Source organism: Sinocyclocheilus grahami, unplaced genomic scaffold (genome assembly GCF_001515645.1).
Source record: "Sinocyclocheilus grahami isolate Dianchi unplaced genomic scaffold, SAMN03320097.WGS_v1.1 scaffold1002.1, whole genome shotgun sequence".
NCBI classification, from domain to species: Eukaryota; Metazoa; Chordata; class Actinopteri; order Cypriniformes; family Cyprinidae; genus Sinocyclocheilus; species Sinocyclocheilus grahami.
Window position 1 is genome coordinate 426,608 of NW_015506181.1, and position 22,065 is coordinate 448,672.

The following is a 22,065-nucleotide window of genomic DNA, read 5'->3' on the forward strand; positions in this document are numbered from 1 at the left end:
CCAAGGTCAACGCTGGAGGAAGCTGGAACAACATGATGGACATTTGTTCATATGAATTTGTTACCAAAAAACTGGGTTAAACTTTAACTGGGTTAAACTTTGTTTCGATAATCCACTCTCATTAGAGTATTCATAGATTTTTACGTTGGGTTAGGGTTAGAGTCATCGGAAAAAGTTTAAATGTACTTGCTAAGTATAAAGTGCTAGCAGATATTAAGTCTACTAAAACTCTAATGACTTGTAATTGACATAGTTGCAAAGTTACTTAAAGTTAGAGATAGAATGAGATAGAAAGTTAGAGATAGTAGAATGTCTAAAGTGGACTATCGAAATAAAGTGTTAAGACCCTGATATACTTCAAGTGCAATGTTAAAAAGAACTGGTGTGACTTCATTTTGAAAAAAAAACAACAAAAACAAATCAGGTCAAAACGAAGTTTGTTTGGAGTTTGTTTTGGGAGTTTGAAACCGCTTGCCAAAGCAAATCTCTAGAAAATTTCATTTGGCTGGTAAACACCTTCACACTACCATTGTACTCCACCTTCTTTGATGAGAAATTTTTCACTGGTTAATTTCCTCTGATCAGTCTTTTGAAAAAATTTTTTAAGTAAACACTAGAGAGCTACTTTATAGTAGAAATTTAAGTGTTTAATACTATATAGTCTCCAGTGCAAACTATCGCATAAAGTGTTAAACATAACATTACTTTACTTGACTGAAGTGCAGAAGTGCAGAGTTCGTGCAACAAATCCACATCATAACGATCAGATGCTTTCTTAACTGCTATTTTCTCACCACTTTGTTATTGAGAGAAGAAGCACAGCACATATTTACATATTCATCTAAACACCACTCTGAGCAGTGTGGGAAGCATTGGGATGTTCACTAAGAGTAGACCGCTGCAAAGGCATTTCAAACTTATTTTTACCCCTAAACAAAGAATGAAAAAGAACTTCACTGAGTATATCAGAGCCTTTAACCCTGTTTGAGACATTGTCCTTAGAAAAAAGAGATTTTTGCACCTTTACATCAGGAGGCACTCCTCCCACGATAAAAACATTGTCTTTAGGATCAAGATCAAACAAGGAGTCTGTCCCATCTGCCTCTCCTTTCTGGATAAACTTCTGCTCTGCGGTGGTGTCTTGACTTGGAACCGTCAGGAACAGTTTACCATGCCGACCCAACCTACCAGAAAGAAGAGTAAATCCAGTGATTATAGACTAAGTACTATATACAAATATCTGCATGTATGGTCTTCCCTTGGCAAAACATCTGACATGCATTTGATGTAAAAGCCTCATACACAAATTCACTTTCCTTGGGCTATACATTCATACAAAATGTTAGGATTGAGAACTTTATTAACTAACAAGTATGACTCTTGAATTGTCCTGTTCAGAAAAACAAAATTTTTTGTAACAAATTAGTTTTTCTTTTTTTCTATTTTCTTTTTTTTTCCCAGTACATGCAAACTAGTGACTAAAGAAAATCTAAAAGATGGAAACCTTCCTAACACGTCTGATTACAACAGTCGAAAAAATTTTTAATAAACGGGTTTAATTATGGACCATGTTCATTGATGAAATCTTGAATGACGGTCATGTTTTAATTTTAAATGTAGTTTTAATTTTGGTGCAGCACAAAATGGGATGTATCTAAAATAAAAAAATAAAAAATAAAAAAAAAACAGCAACAGGCTCTATAAACTTCAGATGAAACAGTGCTGAAAATTTGTTTTGTAATTGTATTTATACATTCTAAGAAAATGCTGGGTTAAAAAGGGACAAACCCAGCTACTGCTATATATAATAGCTGGGTTTGTCCCTTTTTAACCCAGCACTGGGTTATATTTAACCCAGCATTTTTTAGAGTGTACTGACCCCCATATTTAGCTGCTGTACTTTGTGAACTGTGTTTCTTAAGAAAAACATTATGCATGATCATATAATGAAAGCAATTGCTCTACCTCTCCACTTTAACAAGATTGAAGACAGGCGGCCAGGAGCTCACTGGCTTTGAACTGAGAGGAATCTCTACAACCTCTCCTCCCAGATTATACACATACACCAAATTATCGTTCTTTATGGCCAGTCCCATGTAGTCCTTACGTCCCTACACACAGAGAGAAGTGGAATCGACATTAGACAGGACAATGCATAAATAAATAATGAAAAATTATAGCCTTTTTTATAAATTCATCACATTTATGTTGCAGATGTCCCGTGGTTTACACTGCAAAGGGGGAGGGGGTGGAATAGAACGTGAGTTTGGGCCAACAACTGAGTGAAATGAGAAAACACACTAATTAAGGAAAGAGTTCACTAAATGTAATTTGTTCGAGCTGCTAGTGTCATTTATTTGCACATGCTGTCTACATTGCTTTAGCTAGTGGGACTATGCAAATCAGATAACAGTGGAAATTTCTCATTTTGCTGCCAGTTTCTAAATGCTAGGTTGTAGAAAACACAGCAGACTACAACAATCTGGAATACTTTAATGGAGTGTACAGAATCGCATCACCATTGCAATGCAGACACCTGCAATAACTAATATTTCTTTTATACAGAGAAATTAAGTAAATAATATTTCTAGACATGGTAATGTATGTTAGTTTTGTTTATTTTTGCTCTGCCAATGAAAATATGATCAACTGTCTTATGTCTCCAGCAACAAACAATAATCATTCCTAAACCAGCGTTTGAATGAGTGATATCCACTTCCCCCTTTCAGGCCCATTTCTCTCTCACTAGTGCTTACTTGCTTGTCTCCCAAGTAGAGTAGGAAGCGATCTTCTATGGGGTCTTTGTCTGGGTCCACTCTAATGTAGAAACTGATGGACGTGACTGTCTTTAGCTCGTCTAGGTTGGAGTGGGGATGAACTTCTACAGAAGACTGGCCATTAAATTTCATGGACACTTGCACCTGCAATTATAGAGAAAAGTTTCATTTTTACACTTACAGGCATTCACACAGTATGCACTCTTGTTGTAGTATAATATTGAACTGGCAAAAATGCCAAAATTGAGGTTCTTCAAGCTTGAATTGCTCCAACTCAAAAGGAATTTCTTTAGTCATAGGGAACTATAAAACAACAATATTAGTGCAATTGTTTTTTGTCATGTGATCCCCATAGTCCTGTAAATATACAGTAGCCCTTACATTTCCATAGTTTCTTGTGTAACCCACTGCTGGTGAGTTTTGTCAAGCCTATTCATGGTCATGTTCATGTTCAAGTCAAGTCCGTCAAGTCTGTTATCATCAAGTTCTGTCAGGACCACTATCGTCAAAGATGATTGACAATTAGCATACAGTTTGGATTGGCGGTATGGTTCTGTTCCCGTGCAAGAACTCCCTGCGCATCCATGCAGCCTAGCATGGATGAGAGCAGGGAGAGCAGCAATAACCCCCCAGGGTAAACAGAACAGAACTAACAAATGTATTGCAGATATTGTTAAAGTTCAATCATTTTATGTACACATTTTAGAATTAGTCTGATTCAAGGAGAATCAGAAGGCTGAATCCCGACTGACAGAAGAGGAGTTGGGGATGGAGGAGGGTAATTAGCTATTGAGCAATACGAAAACTGCTGATAATACTGAGGGACCTTATATATGAATGCTTAGATAGGTGTCGTAGTCCCATAGGTAGATGGGGATCAGCTGAGAGGCAGGTGATGCGAGCTTGACTAACGTGACCTGCCAGAACTAACGCTACGCTTGATTTCTCATGCTCAAGTCAAGTTCTCAATAGTGTGCAGTTTACACTTGTGAAAAAGAAGTACACTTTAGCATACTTTGAAAAGTACTTTTTACAAAATAAATATTTCTCTCACTCTTTTCATTTACATCCCAATGATTATACCGCTTGGTCTCAGGTTTTACAGACTTGCTAAATATGTAGCATGCAACAGTGACCACTAACACTTTTTACTCTCTAAAACATTTACAAATTTATTCAATACAATGTTTTAAGCCTTTCCAAGACAAGACAAAGACACAACACTATTCACAAGAGATTATGAATGTTACTGACTAAATGTGTTGTGTTTTTACATGTGGATCAGTCAACATGATGTTCATTTGTAATGCCTGATGTACCTTCTTTGCGACACTGCGGGCCTGTGCGATGAGTTCTCTGATTTTCATGATGTTTGTGGAGACATTATTCACAGGTTTTTTCTCTTCAACCACACGCAGCTTACTGAGTAGCTCTGGCACAATCTCTGACAGGTCTTCAACTAAACATACAAATAAACACATGCAAACTGAGTAAGAAAACATTTGCAACACTCTTCATAATCCTGCACGAATTCAACAAGGAAAAAGGCCAGCATGCACAAAATATCTGTTCCAAATTGCTGCCTTTGTCCATTAAAATTAGATGGATATAGGAAGAAAATCTATGCGCTATATAAATAGCACTCCTCACACAAAATGCTTCAGTATACCATATGAATTAGAATGAATTAGAACATAAAAATGAGAACGTTATACTGGAATAAGCATAAATATACATACATACAAACTTTTTTAATTGTGGGTAAAATGGTCAAAAAAAAATTTTTTTTTTTGGTATTCCATTTTGCTATTATGAGAAAATATGTTTTTGAGTTATGGGGCTATGCAACATTCACTCTCTGAACTCTGAATTAAAAGACAACTAATTGTTGCTGGCTATAAAGACTAGCCATTACTGGGTGTTAAGTATAGTAAAAATGAGTAGTAGTCCAAACACTTTAAATTTGTCTACAGTTCCTACATACAGAACATTCAAAAGCTACTGTTGCTACCTAAATGATATTTAAATGGTACTGCTACTCAGTTGAGTGGAGGTGAGCAGGGCTACCATACCTGCTTCGCCGGCAGACAGAACAGTGCGCTCAAAAGCTGTGGCGGAGTACGCCTCATTTTTCATGTTGCTATCCCACTCCTCCACTCTCTTTAAGATGGGTGTCACCATCTGCAACACTTCAGCAGAGCGGTTCAGAGTGCCCTCAGCCACTTCCTGAGTGAACTGCAGACGTTTCGGAGTTCGATCTGAGACAACAACACACACACAAAGAGAAACTTATTCACAAATATGTATTGTAATGCAAACATCTGAAAATGCACATGCAATACTTGCACAGAAACACAACTGGTCTGCTGGCAAGTAAGTCATTGGGAACTCTGACACGAGCAGTCTCTGTACTAGGTCTTGACTGGAACTAATCATTAACTTTTTAAACCTGTTTTGTTCAGACTAAAAGGCAAATAACACTATAAATTTTATATAAATATTATAGAAATATAATATAAAATATAAATTGTGTTAAAATAGTATTTCCAGTCTTCTAGAATGACGGGAAGAAACAGAACAAACTGAGACAGACTAGGTCCAGAAGAATCTTGGAAACGTTGTTCTCCACAGTTCTTCTGGATTTAGTCTGTCTCGGTTTGTTCTGTTTCTTCATGTCATTCCAGACAGACTGATAAGATCAGATCTCTGTGTGGAGCACTGGCTGTTGTCTGACAAAAATATCATTGGATTATTACAATTAAATGCGAAATGAATGTTTGGAAACGTAAACTGATATTTCCTACTGACATACTACAGCAAAAGATAGAAATAACTGATTAAAGATAAAATTTGTTGGTGAAAATACTAGAATACTAAGACATAAATAAAAGAAGAGCAGAAATATGTGTACGTGTAAACACATAAAAACAGAATTGCCAAATTCAGAACCAAAGTTGTCAAGACAGGCAGAGATGCTAGTACAACATAAGCAGGCATGGAACCATTTATTCTTGCCTTTATGAATTGCATTGATGTCACTAATGATCTTAGCTATTTTTTTAGAGGAGCTTTCCATCATATCATTGGTCTCTTCAATGTATTTCTTATTGTCAAGGACTGCGGATTCAACATCTGCAAAACAAAATACAACACACAATCTGCATTAAAATAACTTCTGAAATAACTTCTAATCCACAACTACTGTTTATATTTTAAACTTGGCAATGTATGCTATAAATATTATTGGCTCTTATGACGAATTGTTTGTGATGTTCCTTATTTGTAAGATGTGTCCGATAAATGCAAGTACTAAATGAATAAATGTAAATGTTCTATTATCAATTCTATGGAAATGTGGAGCAAGTTTTATCCATGTAGGAAAAGAAGCACTTTCTCTGCTTTACCTTTCTGCTTAAAGTACAAGGATGAGGCCTCTGTGAAGATATCGTTACTCTGAGAGCGCGTGAGGTTCAGTTGAGAGTTTAATACATCAGTAGCCTGAGAGAAATATCAGAATACATTTGAAGTAACCACATTAACCACCTTGCACAGAGATACATTGCCATTCAAAAGTTTGGAATCAATAAGACATTTATGTTGTTGAAAGAAATTGATCCTTTTCACCATTTTCGTAGATATACAATAGTTCCATTCTCTTCTTTGAAGAACATTAGATGTTCGTGCAAAATCGTAATATCAAAGTATGCTTACGTCATGAGTACTGCTGGAGATGTTGAGAGCGGTCAGGGCAGTGATGTTAGCATCATCTATGTTTTTGACAATATTGTCATACACAGTCAAGGCGTTCAGGGCTTTCTGTACATGTCCATTTGCATCACTTCCTTTCAGATTACTAAATAAAAGAAATAAGACCATAGCGATTGTCATCTGAGTGCTGGAATGATGCAACAGCCATTTTGTGATACCCATGGATGAAAGTATATCATACAGCTAGAGAAATATCATTAGTCATTTCTGCTGTATGGATTGACATGATTATGGTTTCTTTTTCTATTGTGATGCTGCAAAATTAGGATTAGATTGACAAGTGATCAAACCTGGCATCACCTTGTTACTAAAGCACAGTTCTATTGCACTCTTAAAAATAAAGGTGCTTCAAAAGGTTCTTCAAGCGATGCCATAGAAGAACCATTTTTGGTTCCACAAAGAACCATTCAGTCAAAGGTTCTTTAAAGAACTATCTCTTTCTTGCGTTTTTGTAATCTGAAGAACCTTCTTTTGCCACAAAGAACCTTCTGTGAAACAGAAAGGTTCTTCAGATGTTAAAGGTTCTTTATGGAACCATTTAGACAAAAAGGTTCTTCTATGGCATCGTGAAGCACCTTTATTTTTAAGAGTGTGTCCTGATCATTATACTGAAATAAATACTGAAATGTGTTATAATAGACATGTCACTTCACCATTAATAGACAACTTTCTACATGTTGAAATACTTTCTCCTATGCCAACTTCATATGCAGACTCTAAGTAAGCATACAGTAAGTGATTTTCCTAAAAACTGCTGGCTTTGTGATGCTACTGCATCAAACCTGTGGCATCATCAAAGTCAAAATTGCTTTACTAGAGGCCTGTACCACAAAGTTTCGGTTGAGCCAAGCCTAGATTTGTGGTACGATTACTTTTGTATGATTATTTTATGTTTATTTCATGTCATGTTTATTTCATGGCCCATGCGTAGAGTGGGAAGCGCGCCAGTTCATATTGGTGTTGTCAAAGGAAAGTTGTCTCTAACAATAAAAAGTTATATTTTGCCTGTGTATGCTTGCTTTATTTTAATTCTCCTCACAAGAGTCTGTTTTTTGTTTGGACTTGTAACCCTAAGTATGTTCAACTAGTGATACAGGCCTCATCATTGACAAGGTTGGCATGAGTGTGAAGTGATTGGAGTGATTGGTGACGCAAATGGTGCAGAAATGACACACTTCACCTTTAAGGAATTTCAGAATTTCAGAATAAATGAAATCAGGAAGTGCTTGAATGAGTGGCACCTCTTCTGCGACCAGTTCCATGTCAGTAAGCAGTTTTTGGGTTTCTTCCTCCAGGCGCCCCGTATCTGCTCTCATCACTGCATACTTATTTCTCCAGCCTAAAAACTGATCCTGTTACAACACAGTGACAGCAACATACACTATTTATTAAATACAACATCCTCTGGACGTCCATTTCTGTAAACTGTGCGTGGTTTGAGTGTGGTTACCTGTAGTCTGTGTGCAGTGTAGTTGTAGTACTTTAATCTGTCGTTGGCAGCAGCCCCGGTAGAAATGTTCAGCACGCTGTTTTTCACTTGGTCCAGAGTTTTGTTGGACTGACGAATATCTCCGATCAGACTCCAGATACACGCATCACAGTCTGGGAGGTGGTGAGGTTTATAAATCATATTGGGTTCTCATATTTTTTATATTTTAACCTCTTAAATGTCACCATTCTCTCAGAGGGACGCCTAAATTAACTTCACTATATTACAATTAAATCCTAATCTAATCATGACGAACTATCGTTGGAAAGGTCTAAGACTCCTAAATAGAAATGTGTTATAAATTATGTAGGAACAGTAAAAGATTAATTTATGACATGAATGCACCTCAAAAATCTACAGCATGACAGGAGTTCTCACCTTTGTCACAAAAATTATTTTTTCGTTGCCTTTTCCCCTATTACATTTCAGTAATTATCATAAATTATATATCAGCTGAAAGCTTAAAACCTCAAAATCCATCCTGTAAAAAAACATTTTAAAATGGTACTTCAAAATCATATTACAAAAATGTATTCGTTCACGAATTATAACAATTTAAGTTTGGATAGTGCACTTTCACGTCTATGTTCAAAAATGGGGGTTAAGAGGTTAATATGGCTCTATGATGTTCTGGTAATTCTCTATAATGTTCTATTTATTTATCTATTTATACATTTTTAGTTTGTTTGTATGTTGTACAAAAACTTTTCTAACATTAGAAAGTGAACTGTCAGGAACATATTAACAAATTTGCTTAATTTTGCTGTTTTGTCTTGTGATTGAACTCACTGATATTACACTCGCTGATTTTCGAGGCCTCAGGTAGACACTCTCCTGAGTGCATGTCACAATTCTCCTCTGGACAATCACATTCTGAGAAATAGAAACACACAGTACACATTTTGATTATTATACATTTACACAAAATAGAACACCCTAAGCAACTACACAACCTTGATGACAAACAAAAGGACAGTTAAAATTGTTATGAAACAGATGTAGCAATAAGTCTTTCTGAGACATTCTGAGTGTAATGGATTATTGAAAAAGAAAAAAGATGCAGGCACTTCACTTAACAGTGGAGGCACATTACCAGAGAGAAGTCATTTTCACACGGAGATTCCTTTATGACACTTTGATTAGACATTATGAGGTCAATAAATAAATAAACAATGCATAGATGAATTGTTAACAATGAGAAAATTTAGAAAATAGATGTGAAGTTTAATTTCATACTGACTTATGAAATTATGCAAAATCAGAGTGATGATGATGTTTCACGGATGTTTTGAATGAAATAACGATACATACACTACTGTGCAAATGTCTCACGCCAGTAGTATTTTTACCAACACAAAAGACTATCTTTTACTGTAATGTGTCAGTAGGAAATATCAGGTTACATTTCCAAACATCCTTTTTGCCATTAATTGTAATAATCTAGTAAGATGTTTGTATGCACAAGGAGACAGAGATCTGATTTCACCATCCAGTCATCCAGTCTGTCTGGAATGACATGACACTAAAACACCCTAAGCAGCTGGGGTTAAACTATTTGAAACATTTCCTGAGAAGACAATTATTACAACTGGTATCTCTCTATTTCCTGTTTCAACACACCAAACTCAACATTTGCTTGGACCACAAATGTGGCTGGTATAGTATGTTAAGAGGGGGATGATGATGATGTCATAGGAAATACATCATAAAAATGTAAATCCCTGTTCTTATGTGCAGGTGGCCAAGCGGCTGTGTGGGTGTGTAGATCCCTTAATGAAATTATGAATGATGGGTTATGGGAACAGCTGTTCAACTGTTCTGCTTGGGACAAGGGCGATGAATAGTGCCCCTTTGCATTCTCCCACCAAATTCACAAGCCAGATGTAAGTGGTATTGCAGTGAACTGGAAAAACAGCCGTGACAGTGTTGTTTAAATTACTTAAAACAATTGCTAAATGAAGTTTTCATTGCTGATCTGCTGCACACTTTCATTAAATGTGACCCTGGACCACAAAACCAGTCATAAGTGTCCATTTTTGGAAATTGAGATTGATACATTATCTGAAAGCTGAATAAATAAGCTTTCCATTGTTGTATGGTTTGTTAGGATAGGACAATATGTGGTCGAGATACAATTATTTGAAAATCTGTAATCGGAGGGTACAAAAAAATCTAAATATTGAGAAAATCACATTTAAAGTTGTCCAAATTAAGTTCTTAGCAATGCATATTACTAATCAAAAATTACGTTTTCATATATCTACGGTAGGAAATTTACAAAATATCTTCATGGAACATGATCTTTACTTAATATCCTAATGATTTTTGGCATCAAAATAAATCGATAATTTTGTCCCATAGAGTGTATTGTTGGCTATTGCTACAAATATCCCCGTGCGACTTATGACTGGTTTTGTGCTCCAGGGTCACATATACTGTAGGTTATTTTGAAGTCTCGAAGAGTTTGGTTTGATGAGTCTTTTGAAACCATAAAATTTAACTTTTAGAATTGTCTTTTTTTTGTCTTTGTATTTTGTTTTGTTTGAAATCCAGTGTAAAAACAACCTAATGAATATAATTTCAGAATAACTACAAAGTCTTTACATTGCAATTCTTGCAAAATAGAACAGACACTGAAATGGGCTGAACCTGCTCCAGCAGTGAATCATGCCATATGCAGTGAGATCGCTCAGACTCACTCTTGCAGCCGGATGGGCTGTAATCCCAGAATCCTGGCAGGCAGCGCTCGCAGTACCGGCCTCCAGCCCCCGGGCGGCACTGGCAGCTGTGTGTAAGAGGGTGACAGGTGGCACGGAGGGCAGCAGAGGCACATTCACACCGACGGCAACCCATACAGCTGCCAAATCCAGAATAACCCTCCTGTATATGCAAAAAATTTGAAGATTCTCAAAAGATAATGCAGGTTAAATGTGCTCAGTATGCACATGCATGTATTTGAGCATACAGTACATGCATTCTAAGATGGAATTTCTTGGCCTTACATTTCCTTGAGTGTGTCATGAATGTCCATACCTCACATCTGTCACATAGGTGACCTGTGACTCCAGGCTTACAGTGACAAACACCTGTCCTGTCATCACATGATGCAGTACCACACTTATCACACTGACATTCTGTAAAACAAAGAGAGAGACCTTATAACAACCTAACAAAACTGCGATTCACTTGAGCCATTAATATAATACATTCGCAACATATTTAGAACAATCTAATGAACACAATAACATTGAATAAACCATTGATGCTAGTTTTTGAAGAGACCATGGTTGATGCTGGAGAGTTTGGAGAAACCGGTTTGAAATGATTATTTTGCTGTTCTGTTTGATACTGCTATAGAAGCATAATTACACACATTTTTAAAGTCTTACCACTATGGATTAAGTATCACTAGAACTACAATCTCCATAAAACTCCATATTTACATAGGCCAGTCCTGGTTTGACAAGCAAATCAGCTTGCAATGCATCTGGCTCCCAAAAGCCTCAAATACTTGCTGCTGCACTGTCGAACTAAGAGAACAAGACAGATAGCTTGTAAATCATGAGAAATGCTCATACAAAACTGTTTTTAACAACAACCTGATAGAGACCTTTATTTTTATATCATGAAAATGTTAGCAAGCTTTTACTGTAGTAAAAAATATATGTATACTGTGTACTAATGTATTTGAAATAAATGTATTTCATGCTAAGTATACTACAAATACTTTTACATGTTTATGTACCTAATAAAAATACCCTGCAATTGTACTTTTACCATTCTAAACTGGTATACTTAAAGTCTGCTAAAGTGGAAAAACTTGTTTGTGCTTAATGCACTTTAATTGTGCGGAAATAGTGCTGAAGTCCAACAAAAGTATATTTCAAGTGGAACTATTGCAAGTATACTTTAGGTACACTTTGAATATCTTGCATTTAAATACCGATATTATTCAACAAAATAAATAATATGATGTAATATATAATGTAACTGCTGGGTCCTGTTAACACTAAGCCACAATTGGTCAGAGTCATGTGTATGTTAGCATAAAAGGGTTTTCAAAGTTTACAACTTTAGAAATTGCGGTATGTAGACGTCCCTGTTGTCTAGATATTAGCAGATAACTTTTCACGTGGTCAGCAATGTATTGTACTGTCGCTGGCACCTACCCCGACAGTCTTTGGCACTGATGGCATCTCCATAGAAACCCAGTGCACATCTTTCACAGTTGTCACCACTGGTGTTACCCCAACAGTTCAGACACTCGCCCGTCACATTATTGCACTCATTAAAGATAAGGTTTGGGTCAGAGTTGCCATTACAGTCACACTTTTTGCAGGAATTGCCCAACTCCATTGGATTGCCATAGAAACCTGGGGCACATCTTGGTGGTGCGGGAAGAAAAATATAATTAAGGGGTAAAATACAAAAATCCAACTATGTATAACATGCTATTTGTGGGTGGAGAACCAACCTTTCGCAGTAGTGTCCAGCATACCCTTCCTGGCACACACATCTCAGAAAATTACCTCTCTTATCACAGCGAGTTGCAAAGCTGAGAACACACACAAACAAAGAAACATCAGAGTCATCCTTCAGGATACTATTTCAGGATTTCCACATCATTACCAACCATTTTGCTTGATTTTTCCAATCATCTAATGATTTTCAAAGATCACAAAATCTATTTTGGTAAACTTTAGTAAAGTTTTTTTTTAGCCTTTATCCACATTTGAAGCAAGCTGCAGAACATGTTACCTCTTTCTGATGCAGTATTCGTTCACGAATTATAACAATTTAAGTTTGGATAGTGCACTTTCACGTCTATGTTCAAAAATGGGGGTTAAGAGGTTAATATGGCTCTATGATGTTCTGGTAATTCTCTATAATGTTCTATTTATTTATCTATTTATACATTTTTAGTTTGTTTGTATGTTGTACAAAAACTTTTCTAACATTAGAAAGTGAACTGTCAGGAACATATTAACAAATTTGCTTAATTTTGCTGTTTTGTCTTGTGATTGAACTCACTGATATTACACTCGCTGATTTTCGAGGCCTCAGGTAGACACTCTCCTGAGTGCATGTCACAATTCTCCTCTGGACAATCACATTCTGAGAAATAGAAACACACAGTACACATTTTGATTATTATACATTTACACAAAATAGAACACCCTAAGCAACTACACAACCTTGATGACAAACAAAAGGACAGTTAAAATTGTTATGAAACAGATGTAGCAATAAGTCTTTCTGAGACATTCTGAGTGTAATGGATTATTGAAAAAGAAAAAAGATGCAGGCACTTCACTTAACAGTGGAGGCACATTACCAGAGAGAAGTCATTTTCACACGGAGATTCCTTTATGACACTTTGATTAGACATTATGAGGTCAATAAATAAATAAACAATGCATAGATGAATTGTTAACAATGAGAAAATTTAGAAAATAGATGTGAAGTTTAATTTCATACTGACTTATGAAATTATGCAAAATCAGAGTGATGATGATGTTTCACGGATGTTTTGAATGAAATAACGATACATACACTACTGTGCAAATGTCTCACGCCAGTAGTATTTTTACCAACACAAAAGTCTATCTTTTACTGTAATGTGTCAGTAGGAAATATCAGGTTACATTTCCAAACATCCTTTTTGCCATTAATTGTAATAATCTAGTAAGATGTTTGTATGCACAAGGAGACAGAGATCTGATTTCACCATCCAGTCATCCAGTCTGTCTGGAATGACATGACACTAAAACACCCTAAGCAGCTGGGGTTAAACTATTTGAAACATTTCCTGAGAAGACAATTATTACAACTGGTATCTCTCTATTTCCTGTTTCAACACACCAAACTGTGTGTAGATCCCTTAACGAAATTATGAATGATGGGTTATGGGAACAGCTGTTCAACTGTTCTGCTTGGGACAAGGGCGATGAATAGTGCCCCTTTGCATTCTCCCACCAAATTCACAAGCCAGATGTAAGTGGTATTGCAGTGAACTGGAAAAACAGCCGTGACAGTGTTGTTTAAATTACTTAAAACAATTGCTAAATGAAGTTTTCATTGCTGATCTGCTGCACACTTTCATTAAATGTGACCCTGGACCACAAAACCAGTCATAAGTGTCCATTTTTGGAAATTGAGATTGATACATTATCTGAAAGCTGAATAAATAAGCTTTCCATTGTTGTATGGTTTGTTAGGATAGGACAATATGTGGTCGAGATACAATTATTTGAAAATCTGTAATCGGAGGGTACAAAAAAAATCTAAATATTGAGAAAATCACATTTAAAGTTGTCCAAATTAAGTTCTTAGCAATGCATATTACTAATCAAAAATTAAGTTTTCATATATCTACGGTAGGAAATTTACAAAATATCTTCATGGAACATGATCTTTACTCAATATCCTAATGATTTTTGGCATCAAAATAAATCGATAATTTTGTCCCATAGAGTGTATTGTTGGCTATTGCTACAAATATCCCCGTGCGACTTATGACTGGTTTTGTGCTCCAGGGTCACATATACTGTAGGTTATTTTGAAGTCTCGAAGAGTTTGGTTTGATGAGTCTTTTGAAACCATAAAATTTAACTTTTAGAATTGTCTTTTCTTTGTCTTTGTATTTTGTTTTGTTTGAAATCCAGTGTAAAAACAACCTAATGAATATAATTTCAGAATAACTACAAAGTCTTTACATTGCAATTCTTGCAAAATAGAACAGACACTGAAATGGGCTGAACCTGCTCCAGCAGTGAATCATGCCATATGCAGTGAGATCGCTCAGACTCACTCTTGCAGCCGGATGGGCTGTAATCCCAGAATCCTGGCAGGCAGCGCTCGCAGTACCGGCCTCCAGCCCCCGGGCGGCACTGGCAGCTGTGTGTAAGAGGGTGACAGGTGGCACGGAGGGCAGCAGAGGCACATTCACACCGACGGCAACCCATACAGCTGCCAAATCCAGAATAACCCTCCTGTATATGCAAAAAATTTGAAGATTCTCAAAAGATAATGCAGGTTAAATGTGCTCAGTATGCACATGCATGTATTTGAGCATACAGTACATGCATTCTAAGATGGAATTTCTTGGCCTTACATTTCCTTGAGTGTGTCATGAATGTCCATACCTCACATCTGTCACATAGGTGACCTGTGACTCCAGGCTTACAGTGACAAACACCTGTCCTGTCATCACATGATGCAGTACCACACTTATCACACTGACATTCTGTAAAACAAAGAGAGAGACCTTATAACAACCTAACAAAACTGCGATTCACTTGAGCCATTAATATAATACATTCGCAACATATTTAGAACAATCTAATGAACACAATAACATTGAATAAACCATTGATGCTAGTTTTTGAAGAGACCATGGTTGATGCTGGAGAGTTTGGAGAAACCGGTTTGAAATGATTATTTTGCCGTTCTGTTTGATACTGCTATAGAAGCATAATTACACACATTTTTAAAGTCTTACCACTATGGATTAAGTATCACTAGAACTACAATCTCCATAAAACTCCATATTTACATAGGCCAGTCCTGGTTTGACAAGCAAATCAGCTTGCAATGCATCTGGCTCCCAAAAGCCTCAAATACTTGCTGCTGCACTGTCGAACTAAGAGAACAAGACAGATAGCTTGTAAATCATGAGAAATGCTCATACAAAACTGTTTTTAACAACAACCTGATAGAGACCTTTATTTTTATATCATGAAAATGTTAGCAAGCTTTTACTGTAGTAAAAAATATATGTATACTGTGTACTAATGTATTTGAAATAAATGTATTTCATGCTAAGTATACTACAAATACTTTTACATGTTTATGTACCTAATAAAAATACCCTGCAATTGTACTTTTACCATTCTAAACTGGTATACTTAAAGTCTGCTAAAGTGGAAAAACTTGTTTGTGCTTAATGCACTTTAATTGTGCGGAAATAGTGCTGAAGTCCAACAAAAGTATATTTCAAGTGGAACTATTGCAAGTATACTTTAGGTACACTTTGAATATCTTGCATTTAAATACCGATATTATTCAACAAAATAAATAATATGATGTAATATATAATGTAACTGCTGGGTCCTGTTAACACTAAGCCACAATTGGTCAGAGTCATGTGTATGTTAGCATAAAAGGGTTTTCAAAGTTTACAACTTTAGAAATTGCGGTATGTAGACGTCCCTGTTGTCTAGATATTAGCAGATAACTTTTCACGTGGTCAGCAATGTATTGTACTGTCGCTGGCACCTACCCCGACAGTCTTTGGCACTGATGGCATCTCCATAGAAACCCAGTGCACATCTTTCACAGTTGTCACCACTGGTGTTACCCCAACAGTTCAGACACTCGCCCGTCACATTATTGCACTCATTAAAGATAAGGTTTGGGTCAGAGTTGCCATTACAGTCACACTTTTTGCAGGAATTGCCCAACTCCATTGGATTGCCATAGAAACCTGGGGCACATCTTGGTGGTGCGGGAAGAAAAATATAATTAAGGGGTAAAATACAAAAATCCAACTATGTATAACATGCTATTTGTGGGTGGAGAACCAACCTTTCGCAGTAGTGTCCAGCATACCCTTCCTGGCACACACATCTCAGAAAATTACCTCTCTTATCACAGCGAGTTGCAAAGCTGAGAACACACACAAACAAAGAAACATCAGAGTCATCCTTCAGGATACTATTTCAGGATTTCCACATCATTACCAACCATTTTGCTTGATTTTTCCAATCATCTAATGATTTTCAAAGATCACAAAATCTATTTTGGTAAACTTTAGTAAAGTTTTTTTTTAGCCTTTATCCACATTTGAAGCAAGCTGCAGAACATGTTACCTCTTTCTGATGCAAAAAAGCTAGTTCATGCATTGATGACCTCAAGACTGAATTTTTGGGATGTGCAGAGAGTTCCTTGGGGGCAGGGGCTCAAATGTAAAAAAGGGGCATTTACATATAGAGTAATTCCAATTTAACAACTACTATAGTAAAATTATATAAATGCATTATTATGAAAATAATTATACAATTCCTTCCCATGTTCTTGAACTTAAATTGCTTACACTTCACATAACAGGCCTGTGGGTGGCACTTGGGCTTCAGTTTAACCAACAATGATTGTAAACGGTATATCAATATGCAGTACGGAAATAGGAATAAATGAAATACTACTTACAATTCATGCAACTTCTATATTCATTAGTTATTCAGTAATGAATAATAAACAAAATGTATTTTTTATGATCCCTGGTGCTTTAAAGGCACAATATGTAATTTTCGCCACTAGAGGGCGCGTATTCAAAATAAACAAAGAGGCAAAGGCATAGTTTGATGACGCTGTGACTGAGTGTGGAATCATGGGAGTGGTGGTCTTCATCCCCACAGCCGATGCAATGCGACGGGACTCGGGCAGAAATAATGTTCATGGATGAGCTAATGATTTATTAATGTAGTAGAATGAAGCAGGGTGAGGCTGAAAGCCGTCGAAGCGAAACGAGGCCGCTGGAATGAAAATCAGCAACGTTTTCCTTTAAGTCTGACATAAAATCCTGAATTTGTTTGGTGGAATATTGAAAGCAGGGAGTTCCAAATTTAATAATTTACACATTCTTCTGACTAATAATTGTGGTTTCCAGCCCCTCCCCATGTGTGATGAGTAGGATGGATCCTAAAAAGAACCGAGCAGTCACAGATGCAGCTGCCGAAGAACCCTACTACTCCATCCAGACATCAATGTCTGTATCAGACATCCCCCACATACTGTACATGCCAGGTCCAAACTGACAGCTTTGAGATTCATGGTCCTGTGCCCTTTGCTTGTAACAGTCGCATGACTTTGTGCATTAGCCACCAATATTGTTATTACTGGAAGATGCCTGTGAGTTGGAAATTGACCCTGACAGTACTCAGCATACTCTAATGGCAAGGAATAAGACAATTATACACTACATACATTTTCCGTCTGATCTGTCATTGTTGTTGTTTTATTAGAATCATTTTCATGAAATACCATCACTCTATGCCATCATGAGTTATGATGTTCAAAAATGAGTCCAATGCCTAAATTTCATGCCATTGGACAAAAAAGTAATAATAACAATGAAACTGTTAGAAATTAAATCTAAACCTCAATGGAAAGTCTTGACATTATGTTTTAATAGCTGTTTTTTTCCTTTAGAGTTGATACTTGTCGTGCCTTTCTATCACTGCATCTATGTAGTTAACTGCTGGAAGGTTTCCACCTACATGTGGCATAAGGCCTTCCCACTTGGCGGTCTCTGGACTGCAGCCAAACATGTTGTTATGCATGCTTAAAATGTAAACCAGATTCAGTTGCACAAGTAGCAACATTAATAATGAAAATAACGTTATTTCTTTGTTAATGCGTGTAATATTTAAAGCTGAATAACAAAAACCAAAGTCATCAACTTTTTTAATTTTTTAATTTTTTTGTTCATGTTGCTGTTATGTTTTGTGTCAGCCTGCTTTGTTTAGCCAGAGCTCATATCTGGACTCACTTGTTAGATTCCAATGATAGCGGGCAGGCACATGGTCTACACACAAAGGTGCCATCAGGATGAAACCCAGGTAAATATCTATCTTCACATTGATCACAGAAATCTCCAAAAGTGTGGTGCTGACATTCCTGAAACAAAAAATGGTGCATTTCAGCAAAACATTCTAAATACACTGGCTGGTTAGACTGGCAAGTTACAGAAATGTTAAACTCTATCAACACCATGTGTCAGGGCTCTTTGACTCCAGTCCTGGAGAGTCCTGCTCACTTTAGTTCCAACCCAAATTAAACACATCTGCCTTTAATTTGCCAGTAACACTGAGTTTGTTCCAGGGTGTTTGGTTATGGTTGGTACTAAAGTCTGCAGGACACCTGCCCTCCAGGACTGGAGTTGAAGAGCCCTTCCATATGTGCATGCAACTACCACACAGAAGAATTTCTGTTTAGCCCCTCTGAAGCTTGTGTTATTGTTAAAGCATTTACATATATTTATTACAAATATTTATCATTTAAAATGTAAAGTTGTCTAACCTTTAAATTATGTATTTGTTGCCTTTTGGGCAGGGGCGCGGGAAGATGTTTTCGGTTGGGGGTGCTGTGTATGTCTGTGTTGGGGGGGGGGGCTGGTTCACTTACGTCGGTGCTCGTGCTGGGGCTGGTGTTGTTTGGATGCTGATTTTGGAAAGTTTTTGCTGGAATGGGCATTTTAAAAAATCTGATATTCGCTTTTGCGCCATTATCTCCTTGTATTAAAGTTAATCTTGTTCGCATTCTGTACAGTTCATGTCTGATACCATGCGCTAGCGTCACGTGTTCATGAGGATTAGGCTAATCATCCCATATAGAAAACATCACAAGTAAAATTAATCATGTTTATAAAGATAAACATGGGTTTATTATAGCCCACTTACAATTTACATTTCAGAGATCATTACAAATAAATTATTAAATGCTAAAACTGAATAAATGTAAATGTACAAACTTGGCGTTGCATTTGCAACCATGTGAAAACAGGGGGTGCTGCAGCCCCCTCAGCACCCCTACTTCCCGCGTCCCTGCTTTTGGGGCAAAGCAAAATTATAGCATGCTAGCATTAGCATTATAGCATGTGTTGTGGGAATTTTTATGGTTGTATGTTGCCTTCTCAATACTGGATCAGAATTTTATTTGATATTTGTAATTAAAGGATGTGAGGAACCAGTGAATGGACACGGTCGAAAAATTAAGTTGTGGTAAGGTGTTTCATTTATTGTTTAATTAGATTATTCATCCAAATACCATCTTCTATTTCTCTTTGGTGTACATAAAAAAAATTTCCACGTGGTATTGTTTACATTTTGAGAATAGATGGGTATTGACGTCATGGAATAATGTTTAAAAAAGACAGATGGTTTAAAGAGTTTTGAAACTTACAATGCATATCCCAGTAATGTCCTCGCAGCTGTCAGCATGGCCTTTACAGTTACAGGGGAGACATGTTTCCTGCTCACTCAGGAAGAAACCTCGTGCACATACCTGCAATAAAGAAACAACCAAACATGAACTATCAAAATAGTCATGATATTTGCCATATCTCTACCATATGAGAAGTTTTTATTTTAGCTATGGCACTTCATATCCCAGATGTTGATTTTTATTAAAACTATTTTGTTATATAGCCTAATTGTCATTAAAAAAAACCGGGTAAACCTTTTTTTGTTCTACTGTGTGTTCATTTAATATATTTTACTACTTTTAAAATGTACGTTATGTATACATTTGATTGACCGTCATTGACCATTAATTGACATTTAGTCTTAAAATATAAAAATCCATCATAAAATGATAATACCATCATATTACATTTTTAAATAATTTAAATTTTTTTCTTTTCTTTTTTTTTTTTTGTGGTTATACAAATGTTATACCACAATCACCAATTTTGAAGTTTTCAGACAGAACGGGACGGGACAAGCAGTGGAGGTGTTCAAATCCTTCATTAGAACTACAGTACTTGACTGAAAACCTTGAAAATTCTTTTGTATTCGATAGTAATTACACAACTTGGCTTTTTACACTCTAATGGCTTTATGCACTCTACAAAATCCAAATTTTAAAGAACTTTTACAGTATTTTCAAGGAGTAAACATAATCTCTTTGCTCACTTTGGCTAAGGTCAGTCTACATGACTCTATCAAGATCAATTTGGCTTTGTGTCTAAGAATTGTCCAGGAGAATTAGCCATCTGTTTGTAAGCTGAAACTGAAGTGCAGTTAGGTCATGCAGCAAGGCAATTATCCAAAACATGCCAACATTACCCCAAATGCTGAAACATAAGAACATTTACATTTTAGAATGGCCTAGTCCAAGTCCAAGAACACAAAGTTCATGCTTGAAAACCTACAAATGAGCTGATGAATTTCTGTTGAGTTTTGTTCATAAAGTAACAAATCCTTGGGTTTTAGTTGAAGTCTTGGCTGTTTATTAGCACATATTCTACATCCCTAATCCTACCCAATACCTACAAAACCACTTTACTAACTAACAAGTAGCAAATTAGGAGTTGAGGCAAAAATCATAGTTAATGGTTTGTTAATTGTGAAAATTAGACCATAAAATAATATGTGACCAAAACTAGTATAGGGTGGTTGTTGATTGTTGATTTATAAGACATGTATTTGTTTATTTACTTACCCACCCAGAAACTGAATAAACATCTAATGAACCTGGACCATGATTTTACATTGGATTAAACAACTCCATCAGCGTTACAATTTTGCCTCCTTATGTCAGAGCATGACCACATGACACTTCTATGTTAAGGTTATCACCAAGAGTCACTGAGTTACAGACAAAAAGACAGTGCAAGCTCTGCAGTATTGTGAAAGTCCTTTAGGGTTAGCAATACAAGAATGTTGTGTGTCTAATCTGATATGACCTAAAATCTTGCAAATAGTCACCCAGGGGACTCTTGGAGCAAAGGATCGTGGGAAGTTGAAACATCCTGTGTGAGTCATCATTACTGCTTGAAAGGAGTAGCCTGAGAAACCAAACATTCTCTTTGAGTGTGTATATATGAGTTCTGATAGTCATGATTCATGATGTTTATGATCCATGTTGTTGCTACGTTGTTTATTTATTGTACTATAAGATGTTTTAAAGTCATCCTAGTATATGTAAATGAGTATATGACTTTCTTCTTTCAGATGAATCCAATCGGAGTTATATTAAAAATTGTCTTTGATCTTCCAAGCTGTTTAATGGCAGTCAGCAGGTGTTGCAGTTCATCAGTCCAAAAGAAGTGAAATAAAGCGCATCCATCCATAATAAAAAGTGCCTCACATGGCTCCAGGGAGTGAACAAAGGCCTCCTGTAGCGAATCGATGCGTTTTTGTAAGAAAAATAACCACATTTAAAATGTAATAATCAATTTCATCTAGCTTGTGCTCACTGTTGTAAACGGAAGCAGCTCCGGGAGGATGATGTAGGACGTCGGCATTGTGC

At 36.4% G+C, this 22,065-nt stretch overlaps 1 protein-coding gene across 1 annotated transcript in view; it reads right to left on the minus strand.

The window, feature by feature from the left end:
- Positions 1 to 22,065, minus strand: part of lama4 (laminin, alpha 4) — a 58,900-nt gene that overhangs the window by 20,495 nt on the left and 16,340 nt on the right. The window contains exons 2-19 of the mRNA XM_016250696.1: positions 19,996 to 20,097; positions 18,584 to 18,711; positions 16,621 to 16,701; positions 16,316 to 16,530; positions 15,180 to 15,280; positions 14,846 to 15,026; positions 13,066 to 13,149; positions 7,996 to 8,147; positions 7,787 to 7,897; positions 6,727 to 6,728; positions 6,489 to 6,630; positions 6,182 to 6,275; positions 5,793 to 5,909; positions 4,850 to 5,035; positions 4,097 to 4,236; positions 2,757 to 2,921; positions 1,966 to 2,111; positions 897 to 1,184 (exon numbers count right to left, since the gene is read on the minus strand). Of these exons, the coding sequence (XP_016106182.1) occupies positions 897 to 1,184; positions 1,966 to 2,111; positions 2,757 to 2,921; positions 4,097 to 4,236; positions 4,850 to 5,035; positions 5,793 to 5,909; positions 6,182 to 6,275; positions 6,489 to 6,630; positions 6,727 to 6,728; positions 7,787 to 7,897; positions 7,996 to 8,147; positions 13,066 to 13,149; positions 14,846 to 15,026; positions 15,180 to 15,280; positions 16,316 to 16,530; positions 16,621 to 16,701; positions 18,584 to 18,711; positions 19,996 to 20,097 (2,435 nt within the window). The remainder of the gene's footprint in view (positions 1 to 896; positions 1,185 to 1,965; positions 2,112 to 2,756; positions 2,922 to 4,096; positions 4,237 to 4,849; positions 5,036 to 5,792; positions 5,910 to 6,181; positions 6,276 to 6,488; positions 6,631 to 6,726; positions 6,729 to 7,786; positions 7,898 to 7,995; positions 8,148 to 13,065; positions 13,150 to 14,845; positions 15,027 to 15,179; positions 15,281 to 16,315; positions 16,531 to 16,620; positions 16,702 to 18,583; positions 18,712 to 19,995; positions 20,098 to 22,065) is intronic.